General features: G+C 37.0%; 1 protein-coding gene, 1 long non-coding RNA gene and 1 pseudogene across 2 annotated transcripts; all 3 read left to right on the top strand.

Moving 5' to 3' along the window:
• Nucleotides 1-5387: 5387 nt before the first annotated feature.
• On the top strand, nucleotides 5388-6568 carry LOC104427295 (annotated as a pseudogene).
• A 7309-nt stretch (nucleotides 6569-13877) lies between these two features.
• On the top strand, nucleotides 13878-15649 carry LOC104427407 (ras-related protein Rab11D-like). The gene is made up of 2 exons (XM_039305115.1): nucleotides 13878-14057; nucleotides 15152-15649. Exons 1-2 carry the CDS (start codon nucleotides 13878-13880, stop codon nucleotides 15647-15649), a joined length of 678 nt encoding a protein of 225 aa, XP_039161049.1.
• Nucleotides 15650-20941: 5292 nt separating this feature from the next.
• On the top strand, nucleotides 20942-24275 carry LOC108958381. Its single transcript, XR_005547492.1, has 4 exons — nucleotides 20942-21120; nucleotides 21234-21334; nucleotides 21405-21514; nucleotides 24035-24275. It is a non-coding gene; the product is annotated as an uncharacterized LOC108958381 (long non-coding RNA).
• Nucleotides 24276-24695: the final 420 nt, after the last annotated feature.

The raw sequence follows: 24695 nt of genomic DNA, 5'->3' as shown, positions 1-24695 counted from the left end.
ACATCAGTACTCCAATACAAATCGTCCACTTCGGAAATATGCTCAAAACCAGACATGTAAGCATGCACCATGAAAATGCCAAAAACCATACTGAAGGATATCCTCTGGGCAAACAAGTATGGCCTAAGTATATATTACATTTGCATATGGAATCCGTACTGCTGGAGTGCCACTGCCGCTATTGATCTAGCAGCGTTTCCTGCATCACCTCCTTCAAACTTTGGACGATATACGATGAGAGCAATAGTGGCTTGGAGAAAAAGCAAAGCACATAATAAGCAAACCAAAATGATAAACAGACTTGATAAATTTTTGTATCCAATGATCAACTATCGAATTTATCGATGTAAGACGGGACGCGACTAAGTGAAACTGCTAACTGAGGATAGAGACATGACTTGCTAGCACAATATCTATAGAAAAGTAAAGAAGCAGTACTCCCATACTTGAGAGAACCATATCCATGTACTCAATTGAAGTGTACCACGGCACGAGGAGAGATTCTTGGGAAACTGAAAACCTTCTTCGAAAATTCCACAAGCATCTTTGAGGTAAAATCCTCTTCTAGGGCGATGTCATAGCAATGTGCTTTATTATTTCGAGTGAGTCCGGTATTCTTTTTAGTGGAGATCACCATTTTCTCCAAAACCAATGCATTCCCAAGTAGAAACTCAATGAACTCGATTACGTATGGTTGGGTCACGTGTGCATAGATCATGACGTTCTTCAGGTGGTGTTTTAGGCAATAGAATGTGCCCTCAATTGAATTCCAGTACCTCCTGCCATCAAATTTACACCTTCGCTTCCACTTTTTTCCCTGAGAAATAGCCAAACAAAGTGCAATGATCAAGCATTGGTAAAACATACACATTTAAATTCCAAAAGAGATCTGCTTCTGATATCCAATATCCATAACTCAGTCTGAAAGTTAATATACTTGACAAAATTTATAGAAAGGGGTCAAAATTAATCTACATAATGAAGAGGTGGCCAGTGTTCTCTATGGAAGTAAACATAAATTTGTCATTAAAAAAAGATATTCCTTATTCATGCAGCACTGTAGGCTAAAGCGCACCTGAATATCATGGGGCACCACACGATAAACATATATGGTGAGTGTCTCTAGAAAATTGCAAGTCTCTAGTAAGTAAGAAATCCCAGGGAGGTGCCATTTAGCTAAATTAAGGGTCGTTGTCACAGACTTCCAGTTGAAAGATGGGCGTGGTTGATTCGTTAGCTTCCATATGCTGAAGACCTGGAGATCGAAAAGAGAGAATCATTGGAGGAACACATCTTTTTAAACACAAAATAGGACATACAATTACTTTATGATGTAATCTAGAAAAGGAAAAGAACAGCATCTGCTCAATAATGCCCGATGTTCTGATTATTAAACTAAATTAGAAACATACAACAACAAACAACAACTATGCCTCCCACGCCTCAAGAGCTACAGTTTAGTGCAGATGGTAATTGATGGATTCAATCTCCACTACACTTCTATCACACTAGTTAGACAACTAGAATGCCACACATTACACAAGCTGCAGTCCTCACTCCTCAAATTTAATCCGAAATTTACCAAGTGTCTATTTCCTTATCACCCACTAGTCTTTTTGCTATTAATTAATATACACCTCCGGTGATATAAGTAAGTTTTGGAAGAATTGACCTAACAAGCACCCATAAAAGTGAAGGCATCGGTCAGTCATTGATACCTCGTAAAGAGTCCAAACAAAACCTTCCTTTAACAAATATACAAGATTACATTGGACTTTTATCAACACAAACATCAAAATGCCAAAATTCCACAAAAATAGCCCACAAACCTAAGCAACAAGATTGAATTTTAGCGGAAAGCATGTCCCAGCAAATGCTAAGTTGTCCGTCAAACACGCATGAGTTGAAACAGAGTAAAGACTTTAAAAGACCACAGAAAAAAACCAATAACATCCATCTTTCAAATCAACAAAGGAACATATCATGATCTTCAACCAGTTGGCTCGACGTTGACATCTCATACTGAACTAATGACATATAAAAGAACAATGCATAATGCTATTCAAACTGGCTGATGACAAATGAGTAAATAATTTTGACAAGAAAGCAGGACAACAGAAAAAGATTGATTCATATTCAACGGCAACATCATATCTTATGCACAATTAGCTGCAGAAGTTGGAAGAAGAACTCAAATACTTGTAAGGAGCCAAAGATGAGAAAAATGCAATGACAAATTTATAACACGTGAGAAAAGGGCCGTGATTAAGCCAATAGTACAGTACAGTGGAAAATCTAAACAAATAAGTTTCGCATTAATTCAACTGGTGCCACACTCAACTAGTGCCACACTTAATCTTGTGCCACACTCAACTCGCCTATATCAAGCTAAAACAACTTAAAAAACTTCAAATCATTTAAAAAGGATGGAAACCTACCAGTATACTCCCATTGCACAGAGTAAAATATGCAGCATCTTGGAGCTTAGCCAGCAGCATTTTAACCTCAGGATATTCTTGAAACACACCATTAAATCCCCCCCTCCACATATGGAGGCCCATATCAATTACGGAAGATCCACAGGTAATATTTACTCCTTTTGTTGAACCATCCAGTTCAAGTGTCACGACATTTGGACAGGCTATCTTCCTCAACGAATCATTAATAACGATTGCCAATATTTTGATGCCCGATCGAGCAACATCAATTTCTTTCAGGCCACGAGAAGTACAAACATATAATTCTTCAAGCGATGGATGACTTTCGATCTTTAAAACTCGTAGGCCATGACAATTCCGAAGAGATACTTTCTTCAGTGATGGGCTACCCAAAACAAGATTGCACATCACCTCATCGCTTAAATTAACATCCAGAAAAAATAACTCTCTGAGCGACTTCAACTGAATCTGTCCAAGCGATTCGACATTACAAACACGCAAACAGAGCTCAACGAGCCTATTATTAAGAAGGGCGCCCGTCATCCTATAATGAGAAGCTGGCGATGCTTTGAGGAAAAAACCACACCCAGCCAGGTGAATATCAAGGGCCTTCACCTTTTTCATCAGTGCGAACAATATGCACTTATCCAATCTATTTGCCACTTCACTATTATATCCTTCAGATTCGGGGTTAATGGAACCACTCGCATGAAAATCCAACTCAATTCGGAGCCTATCGATTTCGCAGCTCTCGTGTAGGGCCAACACATTATCGACAAAATCCAAGAACCCTTGGCGACCACGGAAACCTGGTTCGGGACGGCGACGATAGCAACTGTGAAAATCGCACTCTTCAAAAGACAGACTGCGAAGAGATCTCCATAGGCCACTGAACGGCCTAAGAATCAACGATGTGCGGACGGCGTACCTGAACGGCAGAAAGGAGAGTATGTGGAGGAGGAGCGAGTCAGGCAAGCGGCTGATCCGGTCGACCGCCTCGTCTTCGCTCCTTCGCGGATCAGAACCGCCGCTTCTCTCACTGCAATCATCAGTTCTCTCCATGGCTTCCCTCACACGAGACGCAGGAAGCCCAAGTGAACGGACCGGTGCGATCAACGCCGGCGGAAAGGAAAACCTATGTGACCGCGAGGAATCTTGAGCTTTCAAGGGGAAAGCAAGCTCTGAAATTCTACTTATACCTTTCGGAGCAACCGTGAGTTTTTTTAAGGTTGTGGATATAGTTTTCTATTTTGATAGTTTCATGATTTTAGCGTTCGAAAAAGTTTTTTAATGAGAAAATATGTTAAAATTGAGAAAACTAAATGGGGAATTTTATCAATAACTCTTTTGCATTTAATGTTTTTTAGATGAAACATCTATGATAAGCATTAGTAATTTAAAAAACTTTGTGATCGTATCAATAACTTTTGAAAGATTTGTAATGAAGTAGCACAGACCCACGAGGGGCTGCTCTTATTATTTACATGCATCCAGTGACTTCTCCTATTTAAGGTGAGCACAAATTACTGCTGGATATGTTTATTAATATTTTTCAATTAGAAAAAGATGGAGAGAAAAACATCTTTTCTTTGTCAAGCATGCATTGCTTGGATTGTTGATTTCATATCATATATCAAAAGTATATTCTTACTTGTTATAACTATTGAACTTTCGCTAAGTTTCAAAAAAGAAATATTCCTTTTTGCAATTTACACATGCTTTTCGAGTATTATGTGGCTGTTGACTAAAATAATCACAAGACATTAATCATGATGAATTCTCTTACTATTTTCTTAAAGTGATATAGCGATATTCATCGAGATTTAACTTGCGTCTTAACTTATCAATGAGGTTAGTGTAATATTCACAAATCAAGATGAGAAATCTCTCATAAACAAAATTATTTGCTAAATATTTTACAGATATATGTTTCACGACGAAAATTACCAAAAAGTTTAAGGTCATACTATTTCTACCGTCTTTAACAAATAATCTTAAATTAAGAGTAAGGTCCACATTTAACTTTGTTAATGATATTTGAGAGAATCATATATTAAAATATGTCTCCAGATTATGTCTCCATATTGAGCTCGTTAAATGACTTGTTCAGAATTAATTTTTGTGATCAACCCAGGAAAGCTCAATGGCATCATAAATATTACAGATATTATTTCCATGTTGAAGATGCGGTGAAGATGGGAAGCGATATTAACTTGGACTTTCTATTGGATAATGTTTTGTTTTAAAACCGACGAAAATTATCCTCAGTTTAAGTCGGCCAAGGAGAATAGGAAATTTGAGGAAAGTTGACCGTGGACTTTCCTTTTCCTCGTTGGACTCTTTTTCATGAAGGGTTTTCTTTTCTTTCTTTTATATTATTAGAGATTGGTCGTTCTGTTTGTTTTGCGGACAGAATGATGCGTCGTCGTTGATCAAAGTGCGACGGACATTCGTGCCGTCTGTCCAAAGAAAGAGAGGAGACTTGAGGCGCCGAAACGAGTGCTTGGCGTGAGTCTCGTGGGTCTCTGTTCGGCAAATTACGTCCAAGAGTCCGAGTGTTTACGGCTAACTAAATCTTGCGTAAGATTTGTTTAATTCTCCGTGAGATTTAAAGATTATTTAGTGAAGAATTGTGAGGCTAAACATTAGGTGCATTATTTGGTGTAATTAGGGCTTACGAAGTGTTTGCCTGACTCAAGTATGATTGTAATCTCTACGTATCACTTAATCTATTTGATTTATAATAAAATTTGTAGCTACTCTCCTTGTGAACATGGTCATGATGACCGAATTATATAAATTTGATATCCGATTTATTTTTTTATTCTGTCTATTTTATCATTCAATCATTTACATTTCGCAACATCATAAATAATTTTGTCTCTAATAAATAAATAAAAAAGACAAAAGGGTAAGAAATCATCTTTAATCAAAGTGGAGCGAGGCTGCATGGACCCACCACCCTCCTCATCACCTACTCCTCCAACCAAAACCGCCTCCTCCAAGGACTACCACGGCCGCCTCCGTGCTTCTGTCGTCAGTGACTCCTCCATCTCCGCCACCGATTCCATCTCCGCCATGTTTGAGAGGGACGAGCTCTTGGGCTTCATCAGCGACGCCCCTTTGCTTGACACTAAGTTCGACTGGCTCGCTGATGTGGCTTGGACGTTCTTGCATAGGCTAAATTACAAAGGAGATGCCCATATGGCCCTGGTATGCAGAATGAGGGACGAGGAGCGAATAACGGCTTGATTTATCTTCATATTAGCATGGCTTCCTAATTAGTTTGTGACCTCGAGAATTTAGCAAGTGTTGGAAGTTTACGAGAGCTTAACCGGCGGATTAAAACCCAAACTTGATTCAACCGTGCATCAAAGACACCTGGAAGAGAATTAGGGTGTCCGATTTAAATTCTTGCACATCTTCTTACTGAAATAATGAGAATAAAAATAATGAGAATCTGACTAGAGGTCACAGCCTATGTGACAAGCATTCCCCAGACTTTTATGTTTCCCCGGCAATGAAGAAAAAAATGTGAAAGGCAATGTACTGCAAAATTAACATCTTATTATAACAAAACCATTCCGTGTACCATCGCGTCTGGTGATGGAGGTCGGATTTATGTGTTGAGAGACGTTGCTGTGAATTTCTTTATCATCACTGAATGTATCGAGTTCAGTTGTTCAACTTCTCAGGTAACGCGCCGTCACAAGCGCTTACTGTAGAGGAGCTGTTGGCGCTTTACTCGCGTATGACGTCACCAGTACGTTCGACTTTGAGAACGTTGGAAGGTGGTTGAGGGAGTTGAGGGATCACACTGACCCCATCATCGTGGCAATGCTCCTTGGCGACAAGTCCGATCTCCGCCACCTCGTGGCAATCCCACTGGAGGACGGGAAGTCATTCGCCGAGAACGAGTCCCTCTATGTTATGGAGACTTCTGCATTGGACGCGACCAATGTGGAAGTAGCTTTGCTGAGGTCCTGTCTCAGATTTGTCCGATTGTGAGGAAGAAAGCAGTCGAAGCGGGTGAATACCCAAGTGTTCCTTCTGTTCCCGCTCAGGGACAGGCGATCAATATCAAAGAAGACGGGCCTGTTTTAAAGAGGATTGGATACTGCTTTGGTTAAGGGCGGTTTCTTTAGCTGCTTGTCGCTATTAGGGAGGGTCTGCTAAGTACTACCTCTGTGTATTATTTTTTTTCTTACGCAAGATGTCCTTGGATATTAAGGGTGCATGACAAAATTTGTGAAATAGAAATGAATTTCTATTCCTCGGACAAGCTTCTGAGCAAAAAAATCCATTTAGTAACGACTTAACATTTTTGTTTCTGAAGCAGAAATTTCTTTGGTAATAGAATAAAAATTTCTTTGGTACTACCTCTGTGTATTATTTTGTTTTTCTTTTTTCTTCCTCAACCGATCACCAAGCCTTAGCAATGGCTAGCAAATACACATAGACGCAGGCCAATCCCAGGCGAGGTTCAATCTTGACGGCTTTGGTCGAGCTCGACCTTGTCACGATTAGCTCGATCCTTGCCAGCCTCACCATGACAAGGTCGAGTTAGCCCGAGGCCGGCCAGGTCGGCTCTTGCTAGTGGCTTGAGGTCAGGAGGAGGAGGAAGAAGAAAAAAGAAAAAGAAAAAGAAAATTCAAAATTTTCTTTTGCACGATATTCATGAAGTAGAAATCATTTTTCAAATGAGATTCAAACAACAAAAAACACTTTCAATCATATATCATCAAACAAAGAAAACTAACCACCTTCTTGAAAAATAATTTCCTTGAAAGGCATTTTTTATCATAAAATTTTTCATAAATTTTGAATTTGAACAAATTCTGAATATTATCTATGTTAATATGTATAGATTACAAGTCGAAGTACTGCCCTTCTAAGATTTAAATCTCGTTACAAGGTAAAAGGTAAAAGTTATTCCCAACGTCTTAGAATGATTTAAAACACATTATCTAAGCCTTTTTATGAGTAACAGTGTTAAACACTCTTGATACTTCTTCGGATCTTCAAAACATCTTAGGTATTTTAGTAATTATACCCACCATGTTTTTTTTTTTTTTAATAATCATAGTTGAACATGGTTGCTTGGTAGATGAAAAATTTAAATCTCCAGTGTTTAATGTAAAAGGTGAGCTCATTTGTTCAAGTGACTTGATAGTTACGATTCCGGATATCATTCAATAGTATATGTATGGCAGTTAAGATAAAATTCAAGATTTATTATATCCTGTACTTGATGCTCGCTCAAGCCAAGATAAAGTATGATATAAAAGGAATATAACTCAGATAAAATTATTCTATAAAGAATGTGAGATAAAGGTTAATAAAATTTCTAATATTCATAACACAAAAATTATTTTTCTCAAATAAAAAAATTCTTAAATTAATAAAATATAAATAATATTTTTTATAAATAATATTTAACTACAATATAAAAATAACACAAGAATAACAACAATTTCTGTTTTCTTCTAATCTTAGTTTTATGGGTTAATATCCTAAAAAAACTCCAAAATGGTAAACATGTGACAAATTTATCTCAAACTAATTTTTTTTTTCCATCAAAAATCCTAAACTGGTACACATTTGATCATTTTACCCAAAACTAATACAATTATAACAAATTTACCTGCTGTTAGTTTCAATTAAATTTTACTGTCAAATTGCTAAATTGGATAATACCTAACAGTTGATTAGTGTACCGGTTTGGGATATTACTCTTCGTTTGTTATAGTTATACAATTTTTGTGGTTTTATGCGATATTATCCAATTTAAGGGTGGATATATTTATCAAAAATATACTAGTTTTGGGTTTTTGACGGTCGAACTAATTAGTTTGGAGCAAATTTGTCACAAGTGTTCTAGTTTAAAGTTTTTTGTGGTCGTTTAAGGCATATTTATCACGGGTGTATTAGTTTGGAGTTTTTCGTAATAAAAAATTAGTTTGGAGTAAATTTTTCACACGTGTATATGTTTGAAGTTTTTCAGGATATTAACCCTATTTTTATTTGTATATTCAAATTTATTTCTATGTTATAATATACATTTAATATATAAATATATATTGAGTATGTATATATATTACATATATTAGATATTTTAATATTTAAGGTATATAAGTATAGTTCACTATTTAATAAAATTTAATTAGAGAATGACAGAAGGAAAAAATAAAAGAGAGGAAAAATAAAAATAAAAATCATATAAATAAGGCTGTTATTAGAGATTCTTACTATCTCCGTTTGTACAATTTTTAAGTTCATTTATACTAAACAATGTACATAATATAATATATATATATATATATATACACGACTTTAATTCTGCAAGTCACAAAACAATAATAGGATATAAAAAAATTATTGAATTTCATATTTTATACTATCAAATCATATCATATCCTGCCTAAGAATCCAAGCAGTTAAAGTAGTCTCTAGCATTGAGATTCATTTATCATTTTCAATGATATACATGTGTCATAACCACCGAACCTCAACGATTTTTCAGCTTGTAACATTTCTCTTTATCTATCATGTTCAAAAGAAGGAAAAAAAAAAAGGGAACGATGCGGTTTGATCCAATTGAACAAGTAAAACTAACACGAACTTTGAAAAAGCAGTGTTATTCACTCGCGACAATGTCTGGGAACTGGGTCAATATCAATACTCTAATACAAATCGTCCACTTCGGAAATATGCTCAAACCAAAAATGTAAGCATGCACCATGAAAATGCCAAAAACCATACTGAAGGATATCCTCTGGGCAAACAAGTATGGCCTAAGCATATATTACATTTGCCTATGGAATCCGTACTGCTGGAATGCCACTGCCGCTATTGATCTAGCAGCGTTTCCTGCATCACCTCCTTCAAACTTTGGAGGATATACCATGAGAGCAATAGTGGCTTGGAGAAAAAGCAAAGCACGTAATAAGCGAACCAAAATGATAAACAGACTTGATAAATTTTTGTATCCAATGATCAACTATCGAATTCATTGATGTAAGACAGGACGTGACTAAGCGAAACTGCTACCTGAGGATAGAGACATGACTTGCTAGCACAATATCTGCAGAAAAGTAAAGAAGCAGTACTCCCATACTTGAGAGAACCATATCCATGTGCTCAATTGAAGTGTACTACAGCACGGGGAGAGATTCTTGGGAAACTGAAAACCTTCTTCGAAAATTCCACAAGCATCTCTGCGGTAAAATCCTCTTCTAGGGCTTTGTCACAGCAATGTGATTCCTTATTTCGAGTGAGTCCGGTATTCTTTTTAGTGGAGATCACCATTTTCTCCAAAACCAATGCATTCCCAAGTAAAAACTCAATGAACTCGATTACGTACGGTTGGGTCACGCGTGCATAGATCATGACGTTCTTCAGGTGGTGTTTTAGGCAATAGAATGTGCCCTCAATTGAATTCCAGTACCTCCTGCCATCAAATTTACATGCTCGCTTCCACTTTTTCCCTGACAAATAGCCAAACAAAGTGCAATGATCAAGCATTGGTAAATCATCACATTTAAATTCCAAAAGAGATCTGCTTCTGATATCCAATATCCGTAACTCAGTCTTAAAGTTAATATACTTGACAAAATTTATAGAAAGGGGTCAAAATTAATCTACATAATGAAGAGGTGGCCACTGTTCTCTATGGAAGTAAACATAAAATTGTCATTAAAAAAAGATAGTCCTTATTCATGCAGCACTGTAGGCTAAAGCGCACCTGAATATCATCGGGCTCTATACGATAAACATACATGGTGAGTGTCTCTAGAAAATTTCAAGTCTCTAGTAAGTAAGAAATCCCAGGGAGGTGCCATTTAGCTAAATTAAGGGTCGTTGTCACAGACTTCCAGTTGAAAGATGGGCGTGGTTGATTCGTTAGTTTCCATATGCTGAAGACCTGGAGATCGAAAAGAGAGAATCATTGGAGGAACACATCCTTTAAACACAAAATAGGACAAACAATTAGTTTATGATGTAATCTAGAAAATGAAAGGAACAGCATCTGCTCAATAATTCCCGATGTTCTGATTATTAAACTAAATTAGAAACATACAACAACAAACAACAACTACGCCTCCTCTAAGTTGGATAGAATACATAAAAATAAACAAAACCGAGCCAGGTATCTTCTTTATTTCATTAATTGCAATAATTGCTTTAGGCCAAATTCTGGCATCCCACGCCTCGAGAGCTACAGTTTACTGCAGATGGTAATTGATGGATTCAATCTCCACTACACTTCTATCACACTAGTTAGACAACTAGAATGCCACACAATACACAAGCTGAAGTCCTCACTCCTCAAATTTAATCCGAAATTTACCAAGTGTCTATTTCCTTATCACCCACTAGTCTTTTTGCTATTAATCGATATACACCTCCGGTGATATAAGTAAGTTTTGGAAGAATTGACCTAACAAGCACCCATAACCCAAGCAACAAGATTGAATTTTAGCGGAAAGCATGTCCCAGCAAAATGCTAAGTTGTCCATCAAACACGCATGAGTTGACACAGAGTAAAGACTTTAAAAGACCACAGCAAAAAAAAAAAAACCAATAACATCCGTCTTTCAAATCAACAAAAGAACATATTAGGATCTTCAACCAGTTGGCTCGAGATTGACATCTCATACTTAACTAATGACAAATAAAAGAACAATACATAATGCTATTCAAACTGGCTGATGGCAAATGAGTAGATAATTTTGACAAGAAAGCAGGACAACAGAAAAAGATTGATTCATATTCAACGGCAACATCATAACTTATGCACAATTAGCTGCAGAAGTTGAATGAAGAAGAACTCAAATACTTGTAAGGAGCCAAAGATGAGAAAAATGCAATGACAAATTTATAACACGTGAGAAAAGGGTTGTGATTAAGCCAATAGTACAGTACAAGTTTTGCATTAATTCAACTGGTGCCACACTCAACCACTGGCACACTTAATCTTGTGCCACACTCAACTCGCCTATATCAAGCTAAAACAACTTAAAAAACTTCAAATCATTTAAAAAGGATGGAAACCTACCAGTATACTCCCATTGCACAGAGTAAAATATGCAGCATCTTGGAGCTTAGCCAGCAGCATTTTAACCTCAGGATATTTTTGAAACACACCATTAAATCCCCCTCTCCTAATATAGAGGCCCATATCAATTACGGAAGATCCACAGGTAATATTAACTCCTTTTGTTGAACCATCCAGTTCAAGTGTCACGACATTCGGACAGGCTATCTTCCTCAACGAATCATTAATAACGATTGCTAATATTTTGATGCCCGATCGAGCGACATCAATTTCTTTCAGGCCATGAGAAGTACAAACATATAATTCTTCGAGCGATGGATGACTTTCGATCTTTAAAACTCGTAGGCCATGACAATTCTCAAGAGATACTTTCTTCAGTGATGGGCTACCCAAAACAAGATTGCACATCACCTCATCGCTTAAATTAACATCCAAAAAAAAATAACTCTCTGAGCTACTTCAACTGAATCTGTCCAAGCGATTCGACATTACAAACACGCAAACAGAGCCCAACGAGCCTATTATTAAGAAGGGCGCCCGTCATCCTATAATGAGAAAACCGATGTGACCGAGAGGAATCTTGAGCTTTCAAGGGGAAAGCAAACTCTGAAATTCTACTTATACCTTTCGGAGCAACCGTGAGTTTTTTTAAGGTTGTGGATATATTTTTCTATTTTGACAGTTTCATGATTTTAGCGTTCGAAAAAGTTTTTTAATGAGAAAATATGTTAAACTGAAAAAACTAAATGGGGAAATTTTATCAATAACTCTTTTGCATTTAATTTTTTGAGACGAAACGTCTATGATAAGCATTAGTAATTTAAAAAACTTTTTGATTGTATCAATAACTTTTTGAAAGATTTGTAATGAAGTAGCACAGACCCACGAGGGGCTGCCCTTATTATTTACATGCATCCAGTGACTTCTCCTATTTATGGTGAGCACAAATTACTGCTGGATATTTTTATTAATATTTTTTCAATTAGAAAACGATGGAGAGAAAAACCTCTGTTCTTGGTCAAGCATGCATTACATGGATTGTTGATTTCATATCGTATATCAAAAGTATATTCTTACTTGTTATAACTATTGAACTCTCACTAAGTTTCAAAAAGGAAATATTCCTTTTTGCAATTCACACATGCTTTTCAAGTATTATGTGGCTGTTGACTAAAATAATCACAAGACATTAATTATGATGAATTCTCTTACTATTTTCTTAAAGTAATATAGCGATTTTTATCGAGTTTTAACCCGTGTCCTAACTTATCAATGAGGTTAGTGTAATATTCACAAACCAAGATGAACAATCTCTCATAAACAAGATTATTTGCTAAATCTTTTATAGATATATGTTTCACGAAGTGGGAAAATTACCAAAAAAGTTTAAGGCTCATGTTATTTCTTCCATCTTTAACAAATAATCTTAAATTAAGAGTAAGGCCCACATTTAACTTTGTTAATGATATTTGTGAGAATCATATATTAAAATATGTTTTGAGATTATGTCTCCATATTGAGCTCATTAAACGAGTTGTTTAGAATTAAATTCTATGATCGACCAGGACAGCTCAATGGCATCATAAATATTACAGATATTATTTCCATGTTGAAGATGCGGTCAAGATGGGAAGTGATATTAACTTGGACTTTCTATTGGATAATGTTTTGTTTTAAAACCGACGAAAATTATCCTCAGTTTAAGTCGGGCAAGGAGAATAGGAAATTTGAGGAAAGTTGACCGTGGACTTTCCTTTTCCTCGTTGGACTCTGTTTCATGAAGGGTTTTATTTTTCTCTTTGATTATTATTAGAGATTGGTCGTTCTGTTTGTTTTGCGGACAGAGTGATGCGTCGTCATCGATCAAAGTGCAACGGATATTCGTGCCGTCTGTCCAAAGAAAGAGAGAAGACTTGAGGCGCCGAAACGAGTGCTTGGCGTGAGTCTCGTGGGTCTCTATTCGGCAAATTACGTCCAAGAGTCCGAGTGTTTACGGCTGACTAAATCTTGCTTAAGATATGTTTAATTCTCCGTGAGATTTAAAGATTATTTAGTGAAGAATTGTGAGACTAAACATCATGTGCATTATTTGGTGTAATTAAGGCTTACGGAAGTGTTTGCCTGACTCCAAGTATGATTGAAACCTCCACTTATCATTTAATCTATTTGATCTATAATAAAATTTGTAACTACTCTCCTTGTGAACGTGGTCACGGTGAATGAATCATGTAAATTTGATATTTGATTTATTTTTTTTTATTCTGTCTATTTTATTATTCAATCATTTACATTTCGCAACATCATAAATAATTTTGTCTTTAATAAAAAAAAAAGAACAAAAGGGTAAGGAATCATCTTTAATCAAAGTGGAGCGAGGCTGCATGGACCCACCACCCTCCTCATCACCTACTCCTCCAACCAAAACCGCCTCCTCCAAGGACTACCACGGCCGCCTCCGTGCTACTGCCGTCAGTGACTCCTCCATCTCCGCCATTGATTCCATCTCCACCATGTTTAAGAGGGACGAGCTCTTGGGCATCAGCGACGCCCTTGCTTTAGGGGTGTGCAAAATACCCGGAAACCGCCCAAACCACTCGAAACCGGACCGGAACCGCCCGGAACAGGCGGTTCTTGAGGGAACCGGTCCGGTTCCTAGTTCCAATTTATGGGAACCGGTGGGTACCGATTCGGTTCCCGGTTCCATGGACGGATCCACCCGCCCTCCCACCCGGACCAGATCGGAACCTTTTTAATATTAAAAAAAAATTATTAAAAGAAACTCTAGATCTCATCTCACTCATTTCGTCTTCGGCTCCTAATCCTATCACAATTTCACTGTGTTTACTTCTCCCACTGTCCACATCTCCACGTACTTAAATTTGGTTTTTCTTTCCTTGGCTTGCTTTGATGTCATGTAGTCGTTCTATGTTGAAAACCAAAATTATTTCGTGTCAAGATCGGTTCCATGGATCCACCCTATCCATGCGATAAATGGGTGGATTCCGGTTCCAATTTTTTGAAACCGGTCCTTAGCGGGCGGTTCTCGGTTCTAGGTTGGGAACGGCCCGCCCGAACCATGCACACCCCTACTTTGCTTGACACTAAGTTCGACCGGCTCGCCGATGTGGCTTGGACGTTCTTGCATAGGCCAAATTACAAAGGAGATGCCGATATGGCGCTGGTATGCAGACTGAGGGACAAGTAGCGAATAACGGCTTGATTTATCTTCATATTAGCATGGCTTCCTAATTAGTTTGTGACCTCGAGAATTTAGCAAGTGTTGGAAGTTTACGAGAGCTTAACGGGCGGATTAAAATCCAAACTTGATTCAACCGTGCATCAAAGACACCTGGAAGAGAATTAGGGTGTATGATTTTAATTCTTGCACATCTTCTTACTGAAACAATGAGGATCTGACTAGAGGTCACAGCCTATGTGACAAGCATTCCCCAGACTTTTATGTTTCCCCGGCAATGAAGAAAAAAATGTGAAGGGCAATGTACTGCAAAATTAACATCTTATTATAACAAAACCATTCCGTGTACCATCGCGTCCGGTGATGGAGGTCGGATTTATGTGTTGAGAGACGTTCCTGTGAATTCCTTTATCATCACTGAATGTATCGAGTTCAGTTGTTCAACTTCTCAGGTAACGAACCATCACAAGCGCTTATTGTAGAGGAGCTGTTAGCACTTTACTTGCGTATGACGTCACCAGCACGTGCGAATTTGAGAACGTTGGAAGGTGGCTGAGGGAGTTGAGGTATCACACTGACCCCATCATCGTGGCAATGCTCCTTGGCGACAAGTCCGATTTCCGCCACCTCGTGGCAATCCCACCGGAGGACGGGAAGTCATTCGCCGAGAATGAGTCCCTCTATTTCATGGAGACTTCTGCATTGGACGCGACCAATGTGGAAGCAGCTTCTGTTGAGGTCCTGTCTCAGATTTGTCCGATTATGAGGAAGAAAGCAGTCGAAGCGGGTGACAACCCAAGTGTTCATTCAGTTCCCGCTCAGGGACAGACGATCAATGTCAAAGAAGACGGGCCTGTTTTTAAGAGGATTGGATACTGCTTTACCTTTGTGTATTTTTTTTCTTATGCAAGATGTCATCGGATATTTAGGGCACGCATAACAAAATTTCTGAAATAGAAATCAATTTCTATTTCCCGGACAAGTTTCTAAGAAAAAAACCCGTTTTACAACAATTTAAAATTTTTGTTTTTGGAACATAAACTTCTTTGATAACAGAATAAAATTTCTATTTCTAGAAATGAAAATTGATTAGATAACAACATAAGAAATCCTTAAATATAAAATAATAGTAATACATTTCAAAAGTTGAGAAAACAATTTCATAGAATCTTTGACATATTATGGTCCCTTGGCATTTTATTGGCAATACTTTTCCTAAGCGTTTCCATTTGGTTTCCCTCATCGATTAATATATTGTTTGTAAGCTTATCCTGCGTAAGTTCAAACAAGTACTGCGAATCTCCATATAATGAAAAGTTCTTATCCATCTTGTTTTGATCACGGGTGTAAATATGGATGACACAATATGCAATTACAATATGTGATTACTTTCGAATTGCAAATGAAGGCATGTGCCTCAAAATGAAAAAGCGATTCTTTAACGCCCCAAATGATCTTTAAATAATATTCTTTAGAGAAGAATGCCTATAGTTGAATAATTCTTTTGTCGTTGTTGGATGTCTCGTTGTATCTCTATAATCATTTAAATGATACCGTTCACCTTTAAAAAAAATGAGTTTAAAAGGCCCGGAGTTGCTACAAAACTATAATCCACCATATAGTATTTGCCTACAACAAGGTACTCATAAATTGGTCATAATTTGTAACCGTAAATACAATCATAAAAAAAAAAAATTACTTCTTAAAGGACGAGAAATACTTGGTGGCAATCAAGGAAATTCCAAACTAGGAGTCCCCAGCCGAAAGCACTTAACAATTGTTGGCAAAGCCTTCCCAATCAGCATACATATAAGTAAATTTCATATCAAATAAACAAACACATATCACATTCTGAGTGGTCATTCATTTACTACCTCTAAATGGGACTTGCTTCAACATAGGTATAAAAGCATGAATATGGGTGCTATCAATAGTGCCTATACAGCTCTATCAATTTATCAAAGACTAGTATTATACAAGATTATTAACAAAATAAAATTGATGGTGTAAATGAATATATGAGAATCCTATCTTAAAGTAACGTTTATGGTTAGGATCCATTAGAATCTATTGTGGGACAACATCAAAGAAATGTGGTATGATAACCTATTTTGTCAATTTGAGGACTGCTTGCAATACTTTAGTGAAGTATTTGCTGATAGTTTGTCCTGAACATTGGAATTTTTTACATAAATCTCTATTTGAGTTCTTGTGACAAATCATAGATAAGAAAATCCGTACTTGTTCATGTACCCCAATATATTGGCTATTTTCCAATCAACCTTTTTTCCTTCATTAGAGATCACAAAAGTTGAGAAATATATGTCTCTACATTCCCAAGGGCAAAGCAAGCATTGAAATTCCTACTTATACCTTTCGGAGCAATCGTGAGTTTTTGAAGGTAGTGGATATAGTTCGCTATTTTGACAGTTCCATGATTTTAGCGTTTGAAAAGGTTTTTTTAATGAGAAAGTATATTAAACTGAAAAAAAAAAAATGGAGAAATTTTATCAATAAATTTTTTGCAATTAATTTCTTTTTTTTATAGATGAGACGTCTATTATAAGCATTAGTAATTTAAAAAACTGTGTGATTGTATCAATAACTTTTAGAGGATTTAGAATGAAGTAGCATAGACCCACAAGGGGCTGTCCTTATTATTTACATGCATTCGGTGACTTCTCCTCTTTATGTTGAGCACAAATTACCACTGGATATTTTTATTAATATTTATTCAATTAGAAAACGATAGAGAGAAAAACCTATTTTCTTTGTCAAGCATGCATTACATGGATTGTTGATTTCATATCTTATATCAAAAGTATATTCTTACTTGTTATAAATATTGAGCGCTAAGCTTCAAAAAAGAAATATTCCTTTTTGCAATTCACACATGCTTTTTGAGTATTATGTGGCTTTTGACTAAAATAATGACAAGACATTAATCGTGATGAATTCTCTTACTATTTTTTAAAGTAATATGAGTTTTAACCTACGTCTTGACTTATCAATGAGGTTAGTATAACATTCACAAACCAAGATGAGCGATCTCTCATAAAAAAAATTATTTGCTAAATCTATTATAGATATATGTTTCATGATGTGGAAAAATTACCGAAAATATCTCCTTATTAGCTCATGATTATCATATTGAATTGACTATATTATTTCTTGCGGGTCCAATTCTCAATTTAATATAATTTCTTACATTTTTTTCTTCTTTTTATTTTGTTTCAGTTTTATTAAAAGACAAAATTATCTGCATTTCTTTTTCTGCTTTTTTTTTTTTTTTGTTTGAAACCCACATTCCTTTCAAACGATTTTCACCCTTAGCCACTTCTTCCATAACCATTGCATTTTAACATCATTCATGCTTGTCTGCTTCTAAACTCATTCAGCCAATTATTAACTCTATTTCCACAAATAATCCTCATAATGGTGAATTTTTTTTCAACTTCAATTTTTTATACAAATTTATGAGAATTTACTCAAAAAATGAATATTGTGGTTGATGAATGCATTACACAATTTACTCATCTTTCATTGTATTTCCTTTGTAATGCAGTCATTATGGAAGATAATTACTTAAACGTATCTATTGATGATGAAATCACGAATGGACAAGGAAAATCACCACCATGCCAAAAGGGCCTTGAAGAACTCTTGAGCAAGCAATAATGAAAATGACGGCATTGAGACATAAAAAGATGTCACCTTTTCTTCGAAGTCAGACTCCCGAGGCCAGCAAACCTCCTCGTTCTGTGGCTGAGGCCACTGAGATGGCAACAGAAACGACGGCGGAATTATCCTCATTGATCCGGGAACTGCAGCATGAACCCTGGAAACTGCAACATCGTCCGGATAGATACGAATCTTGATTGTCCGACGAACTCTTGATTGAAATAAAGAGACACCGAATATTTTTCTTCTAGTTCTCTCTCGAGAAGAAAGAAGCGCAATGTGAATGGACGTCGCTCGAAATTGGACCAAAGACGGAGATTTAAAAGGTTTATCCTACGGGCCCCATAAAGAGTTGCAATTTTAATAGGCCACAACTCCATATTTTCATTTCTTCAAGGGCCGAGGCCCAAACTATTGAGAAGATATTGACAAGGCGTATACTTTTGCGAGACAGTCAATCCCGGCCTCAACTTCCTAAAATAAAATTTAATTTGATCAAATGGGGTGGGATCTCACATGGTTTGTCCGCTTATTTAAGTCAAAGGCTAGAGGTTTTATTTTTCCCGGAAAAGTGTCAGAAAAGTCTTGATTAGTTTTCAACATTTTATTAATATCAATTTAATCACAAATCTTTTAATTTGGTGCCAATTTAACCTTCACGGATAATTTTGGCCGCATATTGTTGACGTGGAGGTAGGACAAATCATATTGATGTCAAGGTCACGTAAGTTGCCCGATATTTATGTTAACAATATTTGGTTAAAATTAGTCGGAATGACTAAATTGGCACAAGTGGGAAAAGTGTCACAAAAGTCTTAAACCTATTTGCATTAATGCCAATTTAGCTTTAAACATTTTATTGGTGTCAATGCATTTCTTGCGGCTAGTTTTAGTCATATTTTGCTGACGTAATCGCCGATTGGCTTATGTTGCATGTGCGGCGATGAACAAATTTTAATAATATTTTATTATTTTTTGAATTTTTATTTCCTTTTAAATCTTTTTTCTCCTTTTTTTTTTTCTCTCTTTCCTTTTTTTCTACCCTTCTTCTTCCTCTAGCCGATTGCCAATTGGCGATTGACCAAAGGCAAGGGCCAACGAGGTCAACCTCGACTTCATCGGCCCCTGTCAAGTATTGCCGCCTTAGAGGTTGACAATAAATTTTTGAGCATTACAATAAACACGCTTATAGACCTTTTGAACTTTTTTAACAGCAAAAAGAAGAGCAAGCATTGACTGGTGGAATAAACAAGGATGATACAATTGAGAATGGAGGTGATCTTAAAGTTGGTGCACTTATTTGCACAAACCTATCAAACCTTCAAGCAAATGACTATAGAGATCTGTGGAGCATGGACTTATTCAATTTCAATGAATACAAGACCAACAATAACGTAAAAGACTTATTTAGACCTATCTAATTTTTCTTTAAGACATAATTGCAGATAATCTTAAATGATGTCTCCAATAGAATCTTAAGGGAAGAAGACATCTTCTCTTAGTGAGTTGCCCAGTTGTCACAATCTAGCATTGTCTTTGAAAAAAAAAACGACATTCAAAAATTGACATGGTAAAATCCTAAGGAGAAGGATCAATCCCTTGCAACTTGGAACTTCGGGTAATATAATTATCTAGAAAAGAGTGAGCATGTCTCATGTTGATAGGAGAGAAACATCTGTCTCAAAACCCGGTCACCATGCTTCCAAAGTGTTGCACAAGATGTGAGGGGCCACAATGAAAATTGATCAGGACGAACTAGTGAACTTACATGAAATGAAAGGTACTATGGCATGAACAATGAAGGTTGACACTCTCAAAATTTTCTAACGGAAGTGTTTTGAAGCTCTTCGGGAACCCGATTAAGAATGACAATTTTCCAATTCGGTACACATCACGGGCATAACCTTCCTGAGATTGACCTTGGAAGAGAAAAATGATTCAAATGGATATGCCCATCGCCAATCGTTTTCCCTGTAAATTATCAGGAGTCGCCGACCGCATTAAAATGAGAATGTGTCCATCGCACAATATACAAAAGTAAATGTCAATCTATATATCGGGATAAGTATATATTACATATGCCTACATGCATATAGACATGTGTATTGTTAGAGCGAGAGGCGTAGAGTTCTACGGCAGACAAACCTGCCGTTGCCGCCATATTGGCTTATATATGTTGTTTATTATTTTTGACAGATTTTGACTAGATTCATCAATTATTTAATACGGTTTTATTTTTTTGGTCGAAATGTGGTATTTTATTTATATTATAACTGTCCAGCAAACCCAACAGATGGGGCATCATTACATAACAAGGCCCAAAGGCCTTGAGGAGGAGAACCCAGCCAGTTGATAGGGAGCGTTATGTTCCTCTGTTGTCGCGCAGCCCAGTCTGCAACTGTTTTGGTGGCCCGAGGACAATAGAGCAGGTCCACTTGCGGCACTTGCTGAAGGAGTTGTGAACATTTTGTCCAAGTCGCACGTGTTTCCCAAGAGAAATCTTCCGTGTACTGAGGGATTCCACGAGGCCTCTGCAGTCTGTCTCCACTGAAACTACTCCCATCTTCTTCTGCTTTATGTACTCCAAGACTTCAAGCACAGCTAGGGTTTCCAGTTGAAGACACAACACCGCCTGAACTGGTTTCGTGAAACCATCCACGAGGCTACTGGAGAAGTCCCGGACTACGCAGGCCACGGCTCCTTCCGTCGACCCCTGGCAGATGGATCCATCAACATTAATCTTCAAAGTACCAGCTACTGGAGCTTTCCAAGTTGGAGACATCTTGGTTTCCTCTTCTTTTCTTGCTTGAAGATGCCCAAAACCCCATTTTTTGTAGCTATTTTGCTGAAATCTGGCCAGATCTACCACTTTGCAGGCATCCGGCTTGGTTCCCCAAAATATATAGTTGTTTCGCTCCTTCCAAACCTGCCATAGGATGTTTGAGATCATTTCCAAAGAAGGTAGGTTCAAGCTGTTGTTTATAAATTGCACTAGCCATACATCCATTCGTGTAACCTCCTGTCCGTTCAGTTGTAGGTTGATTTCCGGGTGGCTCCATACTCGTGCGGTCCAGGGGCAAAGAAGATGGATATGTTCGACCGTTTCCATACTCTCACGGCAAAGATCGCATACTGGATCAGGTAAAATCTTTCGTTTCCATAAATTCTCCTTAGATGGGATGGCATTTTGACAAGCATTCCAAATGAAAATCTTTAGTTTAGGGCTGGTTCGCATCTTTCATAGAGCATTCCATAGTTTTCTTGGTGTTTGGTATGAAGAAGAGGGGTATTGCATTGCAAAATGTGCTGTTGCTCATTCTCTTAATAGATTGTAGCCATTTTTTACTGTAAAAGACCCGTCCTTAGTTCATGTCCATATCAGTTCATACTTTGTAAATTGACGGTTAATTGTGATGGCAAGGATCTCCTGAGCAGTATGTTCATCAAAGAGATTGTTCAAAAGTGGTTCATTCCACTGTTCTGTTTGAAAATTCATCAACTCAGAAATTTGATGTGGGTCGTTTGTGTTTGCTGGCCCTCCTATTAGTCCTCTCTTTAACCATTTATCTGTTCTAATGTTGACATTTTGACCATTTCCAATCAACCATCTCACTAAATCCGCTATGGCCTCCCTTCTCAATAGTAAACTTTTCCAACCCCATGAAGGCTTAGATCCTTTATCAGCATGCCAAAAATCTTTGTGATAAAAATAGAGCCATTTTAATAATTTGCTCCACAAAGCATCCGGATTCTTAACCATCCTCCAAGCTTGCTTACCCAAAAGGGCCTTGTTTACAGTAATTAAATCTCTAAAACCCATGCCTCCCTTGTCTTTCCTAAATTTCATGATTTCTCATCTCTTCCGATGCAAACCAACTTTTGTCTCACTGTTTTTCCGCCAAAAATTGGCTATTTTCTTCTCTATAGCCTTACAAACTGAAACTGGAATTTTGAATATTGACATGGCATATTAAGGTAATGCCTACACTACTGATTTCAGAAAGATCTCCTTGCCTGCTTTTGATATCCAGCCTTCCAATTCATGTTTACCCTATTTAAAATCCAAGCAAACACCTGTCTTTTTTATGCTCCCCAATCAAAAGGGATTCCAAGGTATTTGCCAGTCCGATCAAGCTCAAGAACCCTCAACTCTCTTGTCATATTATCCCTTAATAATTGGGGACATTCTCTACTAAAGAAAATACTGAACTTGTTTAGATTTACAGCTTGTCCCGAGGCATAACAATACTAATTTAGAACACCTACAATATTTTGACATTCTTATATGGATCCATCCAAAAAGAAAATGGAATCATCTACAAATAAAATATGAGTCAAAGTAGGGCAGAATCTATTCAACTTGATCCCCTTTATACTTCCATCCTGTAGAGCTTTACCCATCAAAGAAGATAAACTATTTTCCACTAAAATGAAAAGGTGCGGTGATAAGGGATCCCCTTGCCTAATACCTCTAGAAGGATTGAAAAAGGGAAGAGGTTCACCATTCAATTTGATGTTGAAAGTAACTGTAGTGACACAATGCACGACCCAATTGACCCATTTTGCACAAAAACCCATTTTCAGCAAGCATCCTTCTAGGAAATCCCATTCAATTCAATCATAGGCCTTCTCATGTCTAACTTCAGCACAGCTTAAAAATGTTTCTTCCTCTTTCTCATCCTCAATTGGTGTAGTACCTCCTGCACAATATAAATGTTATCTTGAATTTGTCTTCCATTAACAAAGGCACTTTGTTCCCCTGAAATTAGCATTGACAGACATCTTTTAAGTCTATTTGCCAAAATCTTCGATATTATTTTATATGAAAAATTGCAAGGGCTAATAGGGCGATATTGGTCAAATCATTCTGGATGAGGTGTCTTGCGAATTAAGGCTATACGTATTCTATTTAGTGCTAGTTCTAAGACTCCCAAGCAAAGAAAAACCCCTAACTTCCTTGAAAACATCAATATTGATGATATCCCAATGATGTTGGTAGAAAATTCCATTTAAACCATTTGGATCAGGGGCCTTCTGTGCACTAAGTTGAAAAACAGCAGTATGGGAACTTCTTCCAAGGTTACTTCCACCAATTAATATCATTTCCAATTAGTGTTGGGCATTCATCTAATACTGGTTGGCAGTTTCTTGGACCTACCATAGTGTATAACTCTTTGAAAAAGGATATGGTGAGGTGCTGAAGTTGCTATTTGTCTCTTATCCACTGCTCCAATGTATTCTTCAACATAGTAATTTTGTTCTTTTGTCTCCTTTAAATAGTTGCTGCATGAAAATATTTCATGTTTTTATCTCCCCATCGTAGCCAATTAATCTAGGATCTTAAACCCCAAAACATCTCCTCTCTCCTCCATAACATTTCAATTTCTTCTTTTAAGAGACTCATCCTATTTGCTCATTGGTTCAAACTTGTGCTGTTTATTAAGAATTGAAGCTCTTGCTTTAGGGCTGTTATATGGCTATGGCTGTTTGGGAACTTCTTTTTGCTCCATTCCTTCAAAGCATGTCTTATCGCCATTAATTTGTCTCGCAATCCTGCTTTGTAAAAAGTTTGAGATTGTTATGCTTGTTTAACTATTTCTCTGCATTCTACATCTTCAGTCTAGAATGCCTCAAAGTGGAAATCTCTTCTTTTCTTTGCAGGTTCAGCATTACTCACCATTAAGAGAGGACTATGGTCAGACCCAACAACCGGGAGAGGATATGCTTCTGCTTCCGGGAACATTAGCCTCCAATTTAGAGAACAAAAAACCCAATCCAGTTTCTCCTTAACCAAATTAGTCCATTCTCTGTTATTTGACCAAGTAAAAGCACACCATTTGCAATCAATTTCCATTAGCGAACAATCATTTAAGCAATTTTGGAAGGCTTACATTCTATAAGTATTTGCCATCCTCGTTCCCACCTTCTCCCAATAATATAGCACTTCATTAAAATCCCCCAAACAAACCCATGGAAGTCTATTAGAAAGACTGATCTGTCTCAAATCATCCCATAATTTTAATCTTTCCCATAAGGGATTTAGAGCATGCACACAAGTAACCCGCATTGTGTTCTGGCTTTCATGATCTACACATACTAAGTTTATCATTTCTTGGGAACTAGATTCCACCTCTATATCAACTTCATCATTCCAAAGTATCGCCAGACCCCCTGCAATTTCTATCGGGTTCACCACAAAGATGTTTTTAAATTTCAACTGTCTCCTAACACGAAAAATCACATTTTCTTTGTTTTTTTGTTTCCAATAACATAATCAAGTCCGGCCTTTCATGAGCTACAATGGCTCTCAAATTTTGAACTA

The sequence above is a fragment of the Eucalyptus grandis genome, chromosome 11 (assembly GCF_016545825.1).
Source record: "Eucalyptus grandis isolate ANBG69807.140 chromosome 11, ASM1654582v1, whole genome shotgun sequence".
Taxonomy (NCBI): domain Eukaryota; kingdom Viridiplantae; phylum Streptophyta; class Magnoliopsida; order Myrtales; family Myrtaceae; genus Eucalyptus; species Eucalyptus grandis.
The sequence above is the reverse complement of the archived record's forward strand: the minus strand, read 5'-3'. Positions and strand labels throughout refer to the sequence as shown.

Excerpts from the sequence above, each read along its gene's own strand:
- LOC104427407 (XM_039305115.1), top strand. The coding sequence starts at position 13,878 with ATGGACCCACCACCCTCCTCATCACCTACTCCTCCAACCAAAACCGCC. Across the intron at positions 14,058-15,151 it reads GCGACGCCCTTGCTTTAGGG|ACCATCACAAGCGCTTATTG; the intron begins GTGTGCAAAATA and ends CTCAGGTAACGA.